Source organism: Panulirus ornatus, chromosome 11 (genome assembly GCF_036320965.1).
Source record: "Panulirus ornatus isolate Po-2019 chromosome 11, ASM3632096v1, whole genome shotgun sequence".
NCBI classification, from domain to species: domain Eukaryota; kingdom Metazoa; phylum Arthropoda; class Malacostraca; order Decapoda; family Palinuridae; genus Panulirus; species Panulirus ornatus.
The window spans coordinates 18204916-18226707 of NC_092234.1; the positions used below are offsets into that span (position 1 = coordinate 18204916).

Consider the following 21792-nt stretch of genomic DNA (forward strand, 5'->3'; position numbering starts at 1 on the left):
GAGAGATGTGTGGTAATATAAACAGTGTGGTTGAGAGAGCAGAGGAGGGTATTTTGAAATGGTTTGGTCACATGGAGAGAATGAGTGAGGAAAGATTGACAAAGAGGATATATGTGTCAGAGGTGGAGGGAACGAGGAGAAGTGGAAGACCAAATTGGAGGTGGAAGGATGGAGTGAAAAAGATTTTGAGCGATCGGGGCCTGAACATACAGGAGGGTGAAAGGCGAGCAAGGAATAGAGTGAACTGGAACAATATGGTATACCGGGGTCAACGTGCTGTCAATGGACTGAACCAGGGCATGTGAAGTGTCTGGGGTAAACCACGGAAAGTTTTGTGGGGCCTGGATGTGAAAAGGAAGCTGTGGTTCCCGTGCATTATACATGACAGCTAGAGACTGAGTGTGAACAAATGTGGCCTTTGTTGTCTTTTCCTGGCACAACCTCACGTGCGTGTGGAGGTTGCCATTTCATGTGTGGCGGGGTGGCGACGGGAATGAATAAAGGCAACAAGTATGAATTATATATTTATTTATCTATTTATTTTGCTTTGTCGCTGTCTCCCGCGGTAGCAAGGTAGCGCAAGGAAACAGACGAAAGAATGGCCCAACCCGCCCACATACATGTATATACATACACGTCCACACACGCAAATATACATACCTATACATCTCAATGTACACATATATATACAAACACAGACATATACATATATACACATGTACATAATTCATACTGTCTGCCTTTATTTGTTCCCATCGCCACCTCGCCACACATGGAATAACAACCCCTCCCCCCTCATGCGTGCGAGGTAGTGCTAGGAAAAGACACCAAAGGCCCCATTCGTTCACACTCAGTCTCTAGCTGTCATGTAATAATGCACCGAAACCACAGCTCCCTTTCCATATCCAGGCCCCACACAACTTTCCATGGTTCACCCCAGACGCTTCACATGCCTGGTTTAATCCATTGACAGCACGTTGACCCTGGTATACCACATCGTTCCAATTCACTCTATTCCTTGCACGTCTTTCACCCTCCTGCATGTTCAGGCCCCGATCACTCAAAATCTTTTTCACTCCATCTTTCCACCTCCAATTTGGTCTCTCACTTCTCCTCGTTCCCTCCACCTCTGACACATATATCCTCTTTCACAATCTTTCCTCACTCATTCTCTCCATGTGACCAAACCATTTCAAAACACCCTCTTCTGCTCTCTCAACCACACTCTTTTTATTTCCACACATCTCTCTTACCCTTACATTACTTACTCGATCAAACCACCTCACACCACACGTTGTCCTCAAACATCTCATTTCCAGCACATCCACCCTCCTGCGCACAAATCCATCCATAGCCCACGCCTCGCAACCATACAACATTGTTGGAACCACTATTCCTTCAAACATACCCATTTTTGTTTTCCGAGATAATGTCTCGACTTCCAAACATTCTTCAAGGCTCCCAGAATTTTCGCCCCCTCCCCCACCCTATGATTCACTTCCGCTTCCATGGTTCCATCCGCTGCCAGATCCACTCTCAGATATCTAAAACACTTTACTTCCTCCAGTTTTTCTCCATTCAAACTTACCTCCCAATTGACTTGACCCTCAACCCTACTGTACCTAATAACCTTGCTCTTATTCACATTTACTCTTAACTTTCTTCTTTCACACACTTTACCAAACTCAGTCACCAGCTTCTGCAGTTTCTTACATGAATCAGCCACCAGCGCTGTATCATCAGCGAACAACAACTGACTCACTTCCCAAGCTCTCTCATCCACAACAGACTGCATACTTGCCCCTCTTTCCAAAACTCTTGCATTCACCTCCCTAACAACCCCATCCATAAACAAATTAAACAACCATGGAGACATCACACACCCCTGCCTCAAACCTACATTCACTGAGAACCAATCACTTTCCTCTCTTCCTACACGTACACATGCCTTACATCCTCGATACAAACTTTTCACTGCTTCTAACAACTTGCCTCCCACACCATATATTCTTAATACCTTCCACAGAGCATCTCTATCAACTCTATCATATGCCTTCTCCAGATCCATAAATGCTACCTACAAATCCATTTGTTTTTCTAAGTATTTCTCACATACATTCTTCAAAGCAAACACCTGATCCACACATCCTCTACCACTTCTGAAACCACACTGCTCTTCCCCAATCTGATGCTCTGTGCATGCCTTCACCCTCTCAATCAATACCCTCCCATATAATTTACCAGGAATACTCAACAAACTTATACCTCTGTAATTTGAGCACTCACTCTTATCCCCTTTGCCTTTGTACAATGGCACTATGCAAGCATTCCGCCAATCCTCAGGCACCTCACCATGAATCATACATACATTAAATAACCTTACCCACCAGTCAACAATACAGTCACCCCCTTTTTTAATAAATTCCACTGCAATACCATCCAAACCTGCTGCCTTGCCGGCTTTCATCTTCCGTAAAGCTTTTACTACCTCTTCTCTATTTACCAAATCATTTTCCCTAACCCTCTCACTTAGCACACCACCTCGACCAAAACATTATATATATGTGTATATATGCATATGTCTGTGTATGTATATATATGTACACATTGAAATGTATAGGTATGTACATGTGCATGTGTACATCAGATTGGGGAAGAGCAGTGTGGTTTCAGAAGTGGTAGAGGATGTGTGGATCAAGTGTTTATGAAGAATGTATGTGAAAAACACTTGGAAAAACATATGGATTTGTATGTAGCATTTATGAGTCTGGAGAAGGTATATGATAGGGTAGATAGATATGCTTTGTGGAAGGTTTTAAGAGTATATGGTGTGGGAGGTAAGTTGCTAGAAGCAGTGAAAAGTTTTTACCAAGAATGTAAGGCATGTATACGAGTAGGAAGAGAGGAAAGTGAGTGGTTCTCAGTATATGTCGGAGTGTGACATCCCCATTGTTGTTTAATTTGTCGTGGATGGGGTTGTTAGGGAGGTAAATGCAAGAGTTTTGGAGAGAGAGGTGAGTATGCAGTCTGCTTGGGATGAGAGGCTTGGGAAGTGAGTTAGTTGTTTGCTGATGATACAGCTCTAGTAGCTCAATTGAACGAGAAACTGCAGAGGTTGGTGACTGAGTTTGGAAAAGTGCAAAAGGAGAAAGCTGAGGGTAAATGTGAATAAGCGCAAGGTTATTAGGTTCAGTAGGGTGGAGGGACATGTAAATTGGGATGTAAGTTTAAATGGAGAAAAATGGGAGGAAGTGAAGTGTTTTAGATATCTGAGAGTGGACTTAGCAGTGGATGGAACCATCAAAGTGGAAGTGAGTCACACGATGGGGGAGGGGGAGAAGGTTCTGGGAACAATGAATGTGTGGAAAGGGAGAATGTTATCTCATAGAGCAAAAATGGGTATGTTTGAAGGAATAGTAGTTCCAACAATATTGTATGGTTGCGAGGCATGGGCTATAGATAGGGTTGTAAGGAGGACAGTGGATGTGTTGGAAATGAAATGCTTGTGGACAATATGTGGTGTGAGGTATTTTAATCAAGTAAGTAATGAAAAGGTAAGAGAGATGTGTGGAATTAAAGAGTGTGGTTGAGAGAGCAGAAGAGAGAGTGTTGAAATGGTATGGGCATATGGAAAGAATGAGAGAGGAAAGATTGACAAAGAGGATATATGTGTCAGAGGTGGAAGGAACAAGGAGAAGAGGGAGACCAAATTGCAGGTGGAAGGATGGAGTGAAAAAGATTTTGAGCAATCAGGGCCAGAACATAGAGGAGGGTGAGAGGCGTGTAAGGAATAAAGTGAATTGGAACAATGTGGTAAACTGGGGTCAACGTGCTGTCAATTGACTGAACCAGGGCATGTGAAGAATCTGGGGTAAACAATGGAAAGGTCTGTGGGGCCTGTGATTTCGGTGCATTACATATGGCAGTAGAGACTGTGTAAACAAATGTGGCCTTTTTGTCTGTTTTCTTGGCACTACCTTGCTGAAGCAGGGGCTGACGATGCTGCTTCCTGTGGGGTGGGGTAGTGACAGGAATGGAGCAAGGCAAGCAAGTATGACCATGTACATGTGTATATATGTATATGTCGGTGTGTGTATGTGTATGTATACAGTGATTTGTAGTCTTGCTATTCCTGATTAATATCTAAATCAACTTATCTATCATCATACTTATGTAAATGGACCCCATCTGCAACTGGTAAAACCATAAGTGAGGAGCAGTATCATCTTCACTGGATGAAAAACAGTATAATACCGGTGAGGTACTTCACAAACAAACTGAGCCCACCTTGTTGAAGTAGATCCATAAAAGATACGCATGGGTTGCAATATATAATCATACTTAATTTTTCTTTCTCTAAACCTCAAAAGCCATTTGATTTTCAACTCTGCAAATGTCATGATTTGGCACAGAAAATGAGTTCTCAAAGATTTTGTTACCCATTACAAAATGAAAGAAATACAGTAAAGGATATGCACTAAAAGAAATACAGTAAAGGATATGCACTAACAAGACGCTAACTTATATAGCCATGGCACAACACTAAAGTTAATGTGCAAATTGCCTGACAGAGGCAGTTGTGGGGTGGCAGAGGAAGGACAGATGAAGTTAGAGGATTAACAGGGAGAGGTGAGGCCCATGACTGAATTCAATAAAGCCATATAATCATTTATATAGGACATGCACATAAATATAAATAATATGAGCAAATATGTATGACCATAACTTATCTGGCCATGGTATGGCACAAATATTAATCATTAATTTTCCCATGGAGGTGAAACAGGGAAACTGCAGAAAGGAGTTTCATGATGTATATTATCACTACTGTATTTATGGCTACTGTTCACAAGTATATACATAAATATACATATATTGCGCTACCTCGCAAACGCGGGAGAAAAAAAAAACATATATTTTCAAATTTGCACTTTAGAACCTCTTTCAGTGTGACAAGTCTCTGAAATAAGAACCTACACAGTGACCAAGGCATCATAGAATGTCAAAACAATGGCAGCAGGATTTAGACAAAGCCTACACACATCAATACTCATGTGCTGATGCCCACGTACATCTTCATATGAAGACTCCTGGCATTTAAAGGTTAAAAATAATGTGTGGGTGTGGTGTTACAGTTCATGGCCTACTATGGCAAAGTCAGCTTGAGAATCAGAGGGTGAGGCAAAAGGCCTTGTGTCATCTATGGAGTAACAGTCACTTGACATTTTGCAGAGGGGCACATATAGTTTGTTATCTTCTTTATTACAGGAAAGATCTGATTAAAACTATTCAGTAAATGACTAAGTCCCTCATACTGCACTTCAACTTATTTTCTTCATTGGCACCAGATGAACGATCATAGTGCCAAGAGGTGGAATGGATAATCACTAGACATGCATGGAATGGTTATTCTATCTTTTCATAATTTCTGTGTTCTGCACTGTATCTTCCAGTTCCTCTACATCATACGAGGACACTTCTCAATTCCTTTCTTCAATTAAGTCCTTAACTGAAAGCTAAAGCAATCCGAGATGCATTCTGCAACATTTGGAGCCAGAATGTTATCATTCAACAGAACATATATTTTCCCTAGTTCACTACTTTCTTGACATTTCATTAAAATTTACAACTGTAAACAAAGCAACAATCATTTTAGCTGATATGCTGTGCCACGTGATAAACAATTATGAAATCCCGGACTGACTGCTAACTTTCTAAACCTTTTCTTGAGCTACACCATTCCTGAATTATGCCTGAACACACGAAAATCCTTACTATGGTCTCTTAAGTGTCATATTATTGTACGTAACCTTACCAGAACAAATTTCTCATATTCTACATCCCAAAACACAAGCAGCAAAGAAGCATAATTTTCTTTAATAAACTAGCCAGTACCCTCAAAACCAACATCACTTAGGCAGTGCATGAAAACTACCAGGTGTGGGACTATGTAAACTTCCAGAGGAGTAGCTGCTTCATCAGACTAGATTTGTTTGCCTGGGAATCCATTAGGAGAGCCCTATTGCCATAAAATGGCAACTTCATCATCAGACTCGATTGTTTGCCTGGGAATCCATTAGGAGAGCCCTATCACCATAAAATGGCAATAAACAAATAGAAGGCACTTATTGGTAGTACTAAGAAATCAAGACAGGACTAACAAGCCACGGTGGATACATTATACTCAAAAAGTGTAAACCAAACCTCAGAAGAGGAGGAGTAACCAAATGATGAATTGATGAATTGGAGATGGATATGGATTTGGATCACAAGACAAAAATACCATTAGATAAGCTTCCATTAGTTAGTTGACAAAGAGAGGAAAAGAAGAATACCTAACAAAAATTATGAAATAACTTAGAAATTGGGACTTTATAAGATAAGAAACAAAAATGAAGACGAAAAAACAATGCATGAAATACTACAACCTCACATAGTGAGGCAATGATTCTCATTGACATGGGGTTGGTTTCTCGTTGACACCATAAATTATTGAAAAAACTGATAATGTACGTTACGGAATAATAAGCATATCAGTATATCAGATACATAAAACTGAGCCTTGTACAAGGATACACTCCCTAGCAAGGTAGACCTACTACCAAAAAAAGAGAAGCACTATAAAGCTCAACAAAAACTTTATTTGCACTAAAAAGCTCAACAAAAAATTTATGTACGTGTAAAACAAAGGGAAAATGAGGTTATACCAGGATATTGGAGAGAAAGCTTAAAGAGTGCAACTGAAGTAGTAGGCATCGAAGTAATAAATGCTGATGGTGACATTAATTCATTTCCATTTTCAACTTCCCATCAATAATGAATACTTTCTATAAACATTACAAAAGTCACAAGTTGTTTTGGTATGCGAGGAATCATGAAAGACAAAAATACACTAATTAATCAAAGATATATTTCAATGAACATTCAAAACTTAATTAGGTATGACAAATTCATATCAACAGTGTTAAGTGAATCAGATAACAGAATAGTGATAGCTAAACTAAAGTTAGTGGAAGCAAAAATAAAAGTAACACAGAAACAAAGGAGATTTACACTGGAAAAAAATTAAAGTGAAGAATGACCAAAAGAGCTTAAGAACAAAATAAGTATCAAGTTACTTGGAGTGAAATATACATAAGAGCAGGATACTGAGGATGAAGAAATGTACAAAACTTAGGTACAAAAGTCAGCATTGAAAAAAAAAGGGATCTAAAATGAAAAGCACAACATGGGGAAATGATATTGAAAAAAAAAAAAGCTGTAAAAGTGAAAATGTGAGCATCTAAAAAAAATGGATGATGACTAGAAAACTATAATATAGGTTTAGCTATGCACAATCTTGAACACAAGCTAAAATGATTAAGAGATGGGCGAAAGATGAAGTCTGGAAAGGCACTGGACAAGATCTAAACACTGAAAATGCTTTTCAGCATAACAAATAATTGCAAAAAGAAACAATGGATACAGTATATGCCATCAAGGATTACAGTGCAGAAAATCTGTTAGCAGAACCAAAAGTGGTCTAATGACTGAAAAATATTTTGAAGATCTCTTAACTGTGATAAAATATGAAGATATTTGTGAACTGGTAAAACAACTGAGGAAATGGAAGAAAATAATATGAAATCCTACCATCTAAGTACTGAAGATGTGAAAAGAGCTCTTTAGAATATGAAAAATGGAATGGCACCAATAGTGCTCATTAACACAACTGATGCTGATGCAATAAAATAGCTCAAACACATATTCAAGTGAATCATAGGGTGGGGGAGGGGGCAAAAATCCAGGGAGCCTTGAAGAATGTGTGGAAGTTGAGAACATTAGCTTGGAAAGCTAAAATGGGTATGTTTGAAGGAATAGTGATTCCAACAATGTTGTATGGTTGCGAGGCGTGGGCTATGGATAGAGTTGTGCGTAGGAGGGTGGATGTGCTGGAAATGAGATGTTTGCGGACAACGTGTGGTGTGAGGTGGTTTGATCGAGTAAGTAATGTAAGGGTAAGAGAGATGTGTGGAAATATAAAGAGCGTGGTTGAGAGAGCAGAAGAGGGTGTTTTGAAATGGTTTGGGCACATGGAGAGAATGAGTGAGGAAAGATTGACAAAGAGGATATATGTGTCGGAGGTGGAGGGAACGAGGAGAAGTGGGAGACCAAATTGGAGGTGGAAAGATGGAGTGAAAAAGATTTTGTGTGATCGTGGCCTGAACATGCAGGAGGGTGAAAGGAGGGCAAGGAATAGAGTGAATTGGATCGATGTGGTATGTATATTTGCGTGTGTGGACGTGTATGTATATACATTGTGTATGGGGGTGGGTTGGGCCATTTCTTTCGTCTGTTTCCTTAGCGCTACCTCGCAAACGTGGGAGACAGCGACAAAGCAAAATAAAAAATAATACATATTCAACTGCATGGAAACAGGAAAGGACACCATCAGATTAGCTGAAATTTATTATCCATAAATCTATGAGAAAGGAGAAAAGCAGAACTGCAGATATCATGGGAATTGCATTATCATCCCATATATGTAAGACACATGAACACTGATTAAGAACACAGGTATATGATACATTTGAAAACTGCCAACAAGGTTTTTGACCCAATAGAGGAGCTAATGATTTAGTTTTCACCCTTAAAAGATTCCTTTAGAAAAGCATTTAAGAACTAAACACAAGATGCCTAACTCTAATAGATTTAGAAAAGGCTTTCAACAGAATTAAGAGAAACAAACTATTGAGGAAATTGGTAGACCATCACAATGGAACAGATATGAAATTGGTACAGGAATAAAAAGTATATACATACCATCACTATGAACAGAGTCAAGGATAAGGAGACTAACAGCAAGTGATTCAAAATATAAACCTGAATCAGACAGGGAGGAGTATTGCCCCTTATCTTATTAGTAATATATAAAGACAGTGGTCAAAGAGAAACATGCATAAGAGAACATAAAGAGATCAACTCAGCATATGCTAATGACATAGCTATCATAATTGAAAGCAAAAGTAAAAGGATGCATCGGATAAATGGTCAGGTTGTTTGAATGGAAATGATGTAAAATTCAGTGTTACATATACAGTGAAGACCACCAACATAACAAGAATATAAACAACAGAATTATTAAATATAATGTAAACTTCAGTGTGCTATACCCTTAACTGAAAGCTGGAAATTTACCATTCAAACTGAAAACAATGATCATCAACAACCAGAACAAGTTAAAAGATCCAAGCCATGGAGAATGAGAGCTTTAAGGCTTATAGGAGAAGTTAAAAAAAGGAATAAGATGAGAAACACCAAGATCTGAATGTTATATCTACATATGTAAATGAAAAGAACAAGCTAAGGAGGTATGGCCATGTACAAAGAACGAAAGGCACAAGTCATGTCAAAAAGTATTTAAAATGGACCCCTTAAAGCAGATGTCTTGCAGAACATCCCAGGATGAGACAGATTAAGAGCTTCAAGAACTTGCTTAGAAAAGGAGGGGAACAACGAAAGAAGTTGAAGAAAACAGAGAGTAAGAGGGCTGGAACGAATGGAGAATATTGACTTAAGAGGCCACTGACAATTTCTGAAAATGGCTGAAATCTCTGCGACTATACTTCTGGAGCACGGATGGGAAAGATATACAATATCTATACCTGAAAAGTTCTAGAAGGCATGACTCCAAACTTACATTCAGAAAAAAAAAAAATCTACTGGCATGATAGCCATGTTAGAATCTGTAAAATACTACCTATGCACAAAAAGAGAGCATTCAGAAAAACATCCTCCTGGCATAATGGGCATGGAAAACTCTGCAAAATACTTCCTCTGAAACCTAAAGGTGCTGTAAGCACAAAATGGGAGAGAAAACTTTAAACATCCAGAGTTTAAGACTCTACAAGTTGCCAGCTATCATCAGATACAGAATTGGATGCAAAGTATAGAAGTTTAAGAGTAACCTAGAAAAGTACCTAAAAAGTGTCTCACACCTGCCAGGCTATGTGAGCTACACAGGCCTAAGTGCTGCAGCTCCTAGCAACTTGGTCAACCAATGACCCAATCCAGCAGCCTAGGTCCAGCTTATGTTGTGGGGGGGGACAACCCCACCCAAGAAGATTCCACCAGGTATTCACCAGACTGATAGCCACTGAATCTACCTGATGCTTAGTGAGCATGATAAGAATATGTACCAGATACTAAACAAACCACCTAATTCTATGAGATCTCAATAAGACTATTTAATCAATCATTGTGGATTGTACAAATTTATGCATTATATGAATGCATTCTCATTAGCAGCTGCAACACAAAATCTGATTCCCTACTGACTGCCAGGTTATTCTCCCACTCAAGCCTGGGCCTTAGGGATTACTGGTTCATTCAGAAATTACATAGAAGACTGGTTTTGTGATAGGAAGCTGAGTCATAATGAATGAGGAATCATCACTGTGGTCACCCATTCCTAGAAGAGTCCTGGGCCTATACTTTTCATCATTTACATCAACAATATTGACTTAGGGCTCAACAACCTTGAGTCCAAATTTGCATATGACACAAAGATTGGCAATACCATATCAACTGTAGAAAAAAAGGATAAGATTAAAAGGGGATCTACAAAAAATAGCCGAATGGTCTAGTAAATAGCAAAAACCATTCATCATCAATAGATGTCAGTTGTTAGAAGTAGGAAACCTGAACAAAACAGCTGATTATGAACTGATGGGCCACAAGATAAAAAACACTCCTAGTTTGAGAGATCAAGGGGTCAATGTCTCCAGTAACTTCAAATTCTCCAAGCATTACAATCAAGCTACCAAGAAAGCATAAAGGATGTTAAGATTTATAAACAGAGACTTTACATACAAAAGTAAGGACGTGATATTGCCACTATACTTAAGTATAGTGAGACCACACCTTGAATAAGCAGTGCAGTTTTGGGCCCCCCACTTAAGGACATTCTTTAAGTGGAAGCAGTGCACAGATGAGCAACAAAATTGATTCCCTCCTTGTATAACAATGAGGATAGACAGTAAGAATCAAACTTGTTCTTCCTAACCAAGAAATGCCTCCAGGCAAAATACTTAAAGGATTTAACAATGTCAATATTGAAGACTTCTTTAAAGTTGCACCAGCATTTAAAATGAGAGGAAATGGATCAAAACTTACAGGTCATCAAATTAATCTAAACTGAAATATCTTATTACTAATGGCATTACTGGTGCATGGAATAAGCTCCAAGAAAATGTTTTTCAGGACAGCCTTAATATATATTCAAAATTGGGCTTGATCATGACTTATCACTCTCTGGTACTGAATAATTCATCTAATCATACATCAAAAAGCAGTAGCGTATCATGCTAGCTTCTCAACCACTGATCTCTCCCTGGCCATCCTGCAATATCATACTAATAACGATTAACCTATGCCACCTGCTGGGAGAGAGTAATTAAGAATTGCCAAACCATTCTTCAACATCAGGAATAATACAGTGGATGGGAAGTCGAGAGGCTGGAGCTTAAGTTTATCTTTAGTGTTGTCTTTAAAACAAAAAGTGAAAGGATGCATGACATATTCATGTTCACTCTACCTTATGACATCCCCATAAAGATTTCCTTCAGGATTATTAATCCTACAAGGTATTTTTTTCTACCTGTTTTCCTGCCAAGGTATGCAAGAGGGAGTGGAGGGTGGGAAGAGAGCCTTTGCTTTGCTATCCTTTTCTTCTATTGTTCACAAGGGAGCTTAATTTTTTTTTCTTTATTTTCTTAAGTGTTAAAGACAGACCACCTCACTTGGACCTTGGTCTGTGTATCTATGTAACTCAAGTCATTCATCACTCCATACCCGACTGTAATTTCTATTCAGTCCAATCAACAAGGTCTTCATTAACTTTTAAAGTAGCATGGTTAATTACTAACACAATAAAATTAGAATAAGATTTCATGACTCTTTGCACCTGAAAAAAATATATACAAGGTCCCTCCATCTTATCTAATAAAAAAAAAAATGATAATCTGACTTTCAAGTGTACCATCATCGATGTGATTTACTCTGTGACACAGTATGCCAAAAAATACACAAATCAGAAATGATCTATATTCATTCAAGTCTTGCTATTTGCATTAAAAAAGACAAATATCAGTGAATTATGAATGGTCATGAGGGGTATCATGCTCCTACAACACTTCAGAAATTTCTACATCATTTCATTTTCCGTAAACTTCAAGTTTTCCATGACTCAGTTTTCATTATCTTATAGTTTTCCTTATGTTCTAAGACTTTTCAAGGCCTTAAAATTAACACTTCTCCATACTCTACATGAGTACTGGAACTCTGATTCATGAAACTTTTATGAGGAACATATTTCAATCTTTTTACATCATATAAGTAACACAATCATTCAGATCCATGAAAATTCCACTACCTTAAAAAATCATTATAACAATTATGGAATCAGGTGTTCAAGATGCACTACTTAGCTAGAAATTTGACACAATTCAGAACTTCATTCTTAAGCATTACAAGTATTTAAACAAAATCAGAGTGCAAGCACCCTTACAGTGAAGAAGAATGTTTGCATGCAGTAGTGCCATACATCCTGCCCAAACAAATTTCTATGGTAACTAATATCTACTTCAGTAACTAATATCTACTTCACAACAAAGTTTGTCAACTAGGTTCACTTCAACTCTGTAACAAGAAAATTTTCATGTTTTTAAGGATGCCATCATTCCTCCGTAAGTAGGTTTGGATTTGATTTTGTATAATTTGTAAAGTGCTACAACTTGAAGGTTTCTCAGCACTTTTCAGCAAAAAAATATCTAAAACATCAAAACTATTTAGATAACATTATATATTGTGGCCTCAATTAAAAAATGCACCACTCAGTTTACATCAACATTGCATTCCAATATTTCTCTAGTACTTTTATTCCTTCCAATGTCATTACACACTTCATATTTGACTCTGAAACGCCTACATTTCTAGAATTCTGTCGATGTACGTTCCTCAGTAATAGTGCAATGGCAGGTGTCACATACTGGGGAAGGTCTCCCTTCCATTCAGTGACTATGGGTCAACACAGTATAGCTAATCCTTAGTCAACAAAGAATTGTCTTAAAGTGGCTATTTCTCTTACAGAAATATTCCACACCTCACTATCTTTCTTTATTATCTGCAATGCAATTTGTTAGTCTTAGGGGATTCCAAGTCCCATCTACTTTACCCTTAGCATCTCTCATTTCATTACTGCTGATGTCAACATGTCTATGGCACCAGAAATTCAGGAAACTTAATACCGAGTATCAGATGACATCACATTATCAGACAATTGCTAGAAAAGCTTTGAAACAAAGAGATTTTATTGGGTAAAAACAAAGTGCTAATTAAGCAAGCATATCTCTTCACAATATCATTCAATCCTAATATCTTGATAACAGTGGGCAGGGATCTGTGGCAGAAGGAAAGTGTGGGGTAAGCATACAGTAGAATTTATCAATGGGAGAAGTGTTCTTGTGAACAATAATGAAAATCCTAATAAACAGCTTCTTTCATTTCGTAGAATAATCCTACACAATTAAAGTTTGCTTTCGTATAAGTCTAATGGGATTAGTACACTAAATTCCCAAGACTGGACAGGCCACTAAAGGAAAGGGGATCAAGTAGATAATATAATGTAAACACAGTACATATGTATTCTATATCTAGAACTGAACTGACTGAAAACCTAACTCAACATTCCATTGGGGCAAAGATTCACCTTGAATTCAATGTTTTATTAGAGACGTATGTTAACAAACCCCATCTAAACGTGTTTAAACTGCAAGTGAAAAGTAATCTTTGGTGAGGCTTTGTCACTCTCAATGGATGAAAAGAAGTACATTGTGAAGTGGAACTTCTAACTGGAAATTAATCCACCATTTCCCCATTCCTGATTGAAGCACAGCCTAGATGCTGCATGAACCTCATGAAATGGGTCCTGGGATTGTATGTAGCAATGAAAAAAAAATATATAAATATATCATAGTACAGAATAGTCATCACCTGCTTTCAAGCACATGGTGCTGCCATGGTAACAAATGCATGCACAGGAGCATGCTTTGATTATTTTCATCTGAAAGTTAACAAAGTTGTTCCATCAGCTTTAAGCAAAGTCCATCAATGACTGTATTCCCCAGAATACTTCAACTCACAAGCAGCTGAATGAATACATAACTCATGGGCAGCAAATATAATCTTTCTTAATGGACTAAAAATAGTTAACAATATCACAATAAAGTTACAACTGTAAGCACCATATTTCTAGATTAAAATCATGTGGATGAAAGTAAATGACATCAATAAAGATGCACCTAATATAATGTAAATAACATAAATCTAAATCTCTTGGGACAGCATTAATTCTTTTTTTACTCTTAATCATCTTTTTCTTTGTCTTACACTATCATTCCCCAAATTTTCCCTTATCTCCACCTCCACAGCCTAGTCCACTCTTCAAGTCTTCTAGCATAGTACAATAAGAATAGGGAAAAGGAGTAAATAAGAAAAAGGAGTACAAATCGGGACCTGATAATGATAACACAATGTACTAAGTATAACCTATCACTTCATAACCCTATCAATATACACATGTTGATAATACTGCACGCTTACGATACTTTCTTAGACAACATATCGGTTAAAGACATGTAAAGCTGTAAATTTCCATTATCGTTGCCTTACTGTTTACTCTATTTCTTTTTAAATAAATGGTTGTGTCGATGGGAAAAAATCACAGGTGTGTACAAAGCTAACAAATATGGGGACAATTAATGCCTTATTTGCAGTGCAAAAGGTTTATACAATTTCCTCCATAGTCTTTCCGTCTAAAAACAAATTAAAAAACAAAAAGTTTCATAAAGTCAGTGCAACATAAACAAGCACTCTAATGCTAGAAATGCATTTCTTTGAAGGCTATCCATTCCCAGTTTTGTTGGCATTGGACACACACAAAGCACTCTGAGTTTTTCCCTTCAAAACACTATACAGAAAGCTTGAGTCACTTAATTATAATTAAGAGCAGATATCTTTCTTAAAGACACAAGTGCTGGAAATCCAACCAATATAACTAATCAGTTTTAGATTTCATTTAGAATCTTAAGTACTAATCAAGGCCTAAGAGGGAAAAGGAGGTAATACCCTATACATCCCTTCCAATGTGATGTATAAAATGACCCTGCTCGAAACAAAATCAACAATCTGCAGAAGCACCTTTACTAACTTGTTCGATTTGAAAATTCTACTTTAGAAGAGGAGCACAAATCTGACATGGACTTCATACACTCTAAGATCTCAAAGACAGAAAGCTGGGGGTGAAACAATTGCCTGATTTCAAATCTTTCAGTATTTTGGGTATTGAAAAATGATCTAATAAAACACAACTTAACCTGAGGAGTTTTCTTTTCCTAACATACAAGTGAGTTTTAAATAACACTACAATTGTAATCATACTGTTCCACAATTCCAAAATGTACATGCAGACTAAGGTAGAGATGGCAATTACTTAGCTTAAAGCTTGTGGTGGCATTTGGCCCAAGTGAGGTTTAAGGTAGGTAAACCTTATGGTCATCTTTCAGTGGATACATCAGGGGAGGCAGGAAATAAGTCTTGGATTTATCCACTGTAGGAGCTGGTCTGGATGATCAGTGAAACTCATCAGGTAAGGGGTTTGGTGAGGGGATTAGAGTTAGGCTTTTATGACTCTTACACAGTTCTTCCACTGTCACTCGTTTCATGTAATTAAATTTTTTCATGATTAGTTTTTCCTGAACCCTGTGTAACTGCATTACCTCTTGCTGGATGACTTCCGTAAACACAACATTTTACCGAGCATGAAAAAACTTAGCAACAGAATAAAAAAAAAATTACAAATAACTACATGATGAGTTCTGTCTTCCCAGTATGTCTTAATAATATTACAGCTGTACTTATTTAAAGTTCTCATATCTACAATGTAGACTTTGGCATTAACAAGTGATTAAAAGTTAAAAGCTGTGGGTTTCACCCAGCATAAAATACAGCAAATACAGCACCTAACATTGGGAATATACTTAGTAAAAACCAGGTTAAGTCTTCGAGGGGTCTTCACCCCCACACCCTCCAGATCCTGGACTGCCAGATTTGAGACATCAGAGTGCTTGTCATATGAAAACAACTATCAAAAATTATTTTTAACAGACACGAAGAAGCCACTAAAAGTGTTTCTACACAGAAGATCTGAATAGTCAATTGCAACTTAAGCACTTTGCATGCCTATATACATCACATTTTCTCAAACTGCATATTTCTCGTAAGTAGATATAAGTAAAAAGAAAAAAAATATATCCAACAAGCTTACCCAAACTAGTCTCAACTCAAAGCAAACTAAGTCAGTTCAAACAATCCCATGATGGTGTCACTTGGTGGCCTTACAATGGTGTCAAATATAATTTGGAATTCCTATGTGAACTGTATCTGTTTACTTACAGAAATGAAGATCTGTGCATTGTTCAATCCAAAAAACATTCTTTTTTTCCATAACCCCATATTTTCCTTTGCCTTCAAATCCGTGCCCTCTTTTGTTAGATTCTTAAGCTGTAAGACAGAAACTATAAATAATAAACAAACCTTCCTGCATAAAATACATTCTACTACCATACATCAACAAACAAATGCAACTGTTTCATCCTACACTACTGATTCAGTTACCTCTGAATCCATTCTTACGATTCATAGTTGGCTGCAAGAATTTCATGCTAACCTTGATAAATGAAGTTATATTTCAAAACACTGTACTCCAATCCCTGTTCATCTCACAGTGTCCTTAACCTTCAAAGCCCTACTCTCTTCACAGGGTAAAGTGATGCCATAACCCTTAAACAGCAGTTTTACTAAACCTCCATAATCCAGCCCCATACTTGAAAACATTCAAACAATTCCCCCCCCCCCCCATGAATTGTGTATATCATGCTTTTATAAAAGAAAATATCAAAAAAATTAGTATACTTTCCTTTAAGTAGGTGTGGGAGGGTCAGCCTATGCTGACAAATTAGATGCCCATAATCCATGTAAATACATTGTATGATAATTATGGATTTCTTTCCAAGTGTTACTGCATTCTATATACAACTAATCACATTACACAATTTATGAATTCTTTTCAATGCATAACTTCACATTAAAGATATGTATTTTTTAAGTACTTGTATCCTTTACACATTTCACATACTAGTATTTCTTTACATATTACTACTTAATTTTACATATTCATATGCTACACAAAACTTTGCTTTCATATATATAAATGAACATACAATTCTAATTACACCATATATATCAACACCCATACCCAAAAAAATGTTCCTTTTATTCTAAAACTAACTAAACTAGTGAGAGCCTGGTATCCCTAAACACCAAAAAAAAATCAGCAAAATACACTGAAATACAAGGGGATTGCAGTGTGGGCAAAATACACCTGTAATGTTGTAGGAGACCCAGTCAACTAATGAAATCTTAGTTACTATTAGCAGCAAATAGCTTTTTCATATGTATATTTATGCTAGTTTCATTAAGTCCATTTCAAGAATGCGATGCCAAATACTCTAATTCACTGAAATTTACCAGGGGTTGTAACTTTAAATGGAACTCCACAATCAATTTCCATAGTTCAACAAAGCTATATAGCAGCTTTTCTGGCCCATAAGACATCTGGTGAAAGAGACCAGTACACTGTCTATTGTGGTAACATCTGGTGATTGCGGCCAAACTATCCAAAATGGACTTGAGACACATCAGGCATGATGGCCAAAAGAAAATTCTCAAAAACTGAAAGAAAAGCATATTGTTGCCATAATTAATACCATTTCAGGGGAAAGGCTATGTATAACATATCAATACAAATGAATTTCCCTGACTCTTCTGCAATATGCTTGTATATCTTATATTTCAATACTGACAATAAGCTTCAGTGTTTAAGGAGACTCAGTGCTGATAGCTGGTTTCCCACTCAGCTGAAGCATGTATACTCAATTTGATGTCCTGAGGGTGACAGAGATGCAGGGTATTTTTTTCCAAATGCAGCAGTATGTAGCTGGAGCTTCTATAGACAACTGATAAAAGCAAACATCAGCCGGGTATCTTAAACAAATGAAGTAAGCTTTAACTCATTAAAATGTGAGCAAAGCTATAAAGTCTGTCATATGACATATGGAACAGGTTAAGGGTTAAAAATGGCAGCTCTCACATATCAGAACATATGAATCACCAGATGTACTTGCAAGAAATTCTATCACCAAAATTAAAGAATTTCTGAGTTGCATTACTACTTCAAATTGTTTCTGCATATTGCTGATGCATTGTGATGGTTTTCCTTATGAGAAACTTATGAGATATTTATGAGATATTTCTAAGAAATATCATTGTAATAATCAGTAGTTCGTGCTGAAACCTTACTGATTTTGTATCAAGCAATGGCATTTTTTTCCTTTCCTTAATAACTGACAAGACAGAGGCATAAACATTTACTGATCATCACTATATCAAATGATATGAAAAATGCATAGTTGAGAAAAGGAAGATTGAGGAACATATTACAGAAGTACAGTATGGTTCATGAGCCAGTGCGTATCTAATTCAAGAAAATTGTATGGTGCTCGCAAAATGTACACTGAGAACATCGTTGCAGACGTACAGTATCTGATTCCATTCCAGATATTTGTCACATTCATTAACTTTTATACTAAATCATGAAACTTGAAACATTTACACAAGAACATATTTTCCTTAATTTCTTTCCTAATTCATATTACAAATAGCTGAGGGTCTGACAATGAAATAGAATCAATCTTTCACCAATGACCTATGCTCTTCTTCACAACTAAATACCCAAAAAGCATTCACTATCAATATATTTACATGATTTTTCATTTTCAAGAGAGAATGGGGTATCAGTACTTAATGACATGATCTCTGACATTTAATGACTTGTCTTTCCTGCAAGAGAACTCACACACTTTTCTATAACATTATTAATGTAAGGTTCACCAAGTTACCAGATAGGCCTTTTGCTTCAGTAAATATTCTAAAATGTTTTATACTTTTAGTAAAACCTATAACAACAAAGGAAGAGTTTAAATCATTTCAAACTTGCGCAAAGTTTTCATTTGATATTCTGTACGTAACACATCACATAAATGATATCTAAGAATACTTTGCCGTGGACTGAAAGCTGACAGAGTAATACACAAGCATTGATTATCACAAGTTTTACCAAGAAAATTTCACCAATTTCACAGTAATCAAATCTGCACATTTTCATCAAAATTCAGAAATCATTGAAGTTACACAGAGAGTCTATCCACTGATGAAGATATATCAAACATACTACAGGCATTTTTCTAGCCTAATTTATCTTCAACTGGTCAATGATGCAACCACTTCAACTTTCAGAATTTCAAGTATATGGAACACATTAGTTATGACAAACACCAAAACAGCTCCATTTCTCCTTCAGCGTGTGTGTGTGTGTGTGTGTGTGTGTGTTGGAGCGCGAGAGCAGGCAGGCTACTGCGAGACAAGAGGCCCAACTGGAGCCTGAAGCAACTTGGCCATAAAACTGATCAACACCAAGTGTGGTGCAGACCCAGCAAAGCAGAGTGGAGTCCCGGCATGACTGGCGCTGCCAGAGTTTACCCTGAGCGTTCCACAGCAACCTGCCCACTACTGGTACGAGTCAAGGCCATTGCTCGCGCCCCTCCTCCAACATGCAACTGCAAGCAATCCTAAACCCGCCCCGCACGCCACACCTGCGGCCTTCCCTCCCCTACAAACCTGACTGACTGGTGAAATGAGGCGTCCGGGTGGTGGGATAGTGATGGGGTGAGGTTGGTGAGAAGCTGGAAGGAGAGTGTGGGGCTGGAATGAGTCATTCACCGTCTGGGTTATGCTCCATTGCCCTCACCACCACCACCACAGCAACATGCACTACCGCCCGTCACACTGCTAATTAAATTCGTTAATTGACGCTTTATGTGGCTGCACGGCATTCCTGCGTCCTCTACACTAACGTGGAAATTGGTATTTCGAAAATTATGAGAAGTGTTATCCTTACCTGACTAAAAATTGTAGTTATCCCTAGAAATAAGAGATCCTACAAACAAAACATCGGTCACAGCCTAGACCATCCCATGAAGATCTGTAGTCTGGAAAATTGATAAAATGTTATAGAAAATTATTTCTCTACTACAATTGGACAAAAATAATTAATAAACTATAATGATAATATCGAATAGTGCAAAATCTTTATAAAATTTTAGTTATGCGTACCTCTGGTATTCTTGAATATCAGTTTTCATTTGACAGTAAACTTCTGTGACGTCAAGAAAGCACATGACGTCACATACGCCACCATGACGACATGGAAGGGTGGTAAACATACCGTCCTGCTACAACAAGATAATATATATCTTTCACACTTGTTGCCAACTCTTAAGTGTACATTATCCCACTCAACACATCTGAAAATATAAAAGGCACCATTAAATCCATAATAGTATTAGAAGTTATAAATTCTTAAGCTTTCCGACATTGGAAGGGTTGGTATGAGTGTACCTTCAACGCAGTTGAAAACATCCCTTATCTTTTTCAGAAAAACACCAGTGTAAAGTATTAGACGTCTATGATGTGTTAATACTCGCAATTCTCTGTGAAACGACAATGAAAGAAAGATTTTTAAATTAATCTTTCAGAAAATGAGCATTCAGACATTCCTTCCTGTCAAGCATTAGTAATTTGATGGTACGCTCGGTAATATTAATGAGCTGGCATGAAACCCAAGCGTATGACAAGAATATGTCTCAGGAGTGAGAAAACAAAGTAATATTGGGACATCATGATCCATTACACGTTGTTATTTACAGCGCTGAATTATAGCATCATCATTTTTTTTTCTGACATCAAGAATCTGAAAAGATTTTGTGTCGAACAGGGAAGTCCAGGAGGCCCGGGATGGCTTCCACACACCTGTACACTATACCATGTAATAAGAACCTACGATAGCACGGTCAGGCCCTCCTCTTAATTCATTGCTTTGATGTTAAGGAAAATGAAATCATGTTGTGGTCTGAATCTATAATGTAACTCAACCACTGAAGACAATGGTTCGCAAAGCAAACAGAAAAGAGCAGAGGGAAGATAGGATGGCTTGCAATGACATCTTGTGACGAGGGTTGAGGCTGGCCGCCACGCCACATGGGCTGCGGGTGACGCAAAGAAAAATGGTCAGAAGTAATGGTGATGCTTCATCTTCAGGTAGAACTTTGACCAGGAGAGATAGGTACTGTCAAGCCTAGCATTAGGTTCATAATCAGTTCTATCTACACTACATGTATCTCTGTCACTCTCTCTTTCCTGGCATTCCGGGAGGTAGGTTAACAGAATGGCTGACGTATTTACCACAGCACCTGAGCACCGGCCAGCTTGCTATGCACTCAGACGTCCACACATCGGCTCACATGAGTCCTGCTCAGCCACATGGTCTCTGCCTCCCGGCCATGAACGAGACGTAAGGACGGACACAGACAATATATACCTGGAGACATGACCCATACAGGCGATCATGGTTTCCATACGAACCTTGAGGTCACCAGACAGGGCACCAGGGCTGGGGAATCAGTTCATTGGAAGGCCCAGCGTGGGATATGATCAATGGCGCGGAACATCATATTGGTGCGCCGAGGTGGACACCAGGGAGGCAAGCTGGCGGGCGGCCACCACAACACCAGTTGCTCC

General features: G+C 37.9%; 1 protein-coding gene across 2 annotated transcripts in view; it reads right to left on the minus strand.

Annotated features, from left to right (window-relative positions):
• The window catches only part of LOC139751350 (uncharacterized), a 234182-nt gene extending 214431 nt beyond the window's left edge, over positions 1–19751 (minus strand). For both annotated transcript variants that reach the window (XM_071666708.1, XM_071666707.1), the window contains exon 1: positions 19646–19751. In XM_071666708.1, the coding sequence (XP_071522809.1) occupies positions 19646–19673 (28 nt within the window). In that variant the 5' untranslated portion in view covers positions 19674–19751. The remainder of the gene's footprint in view (positions 1–19645) is intronic.
• Positions 19752–21792: the final 2041 nt, after the last annotated feature.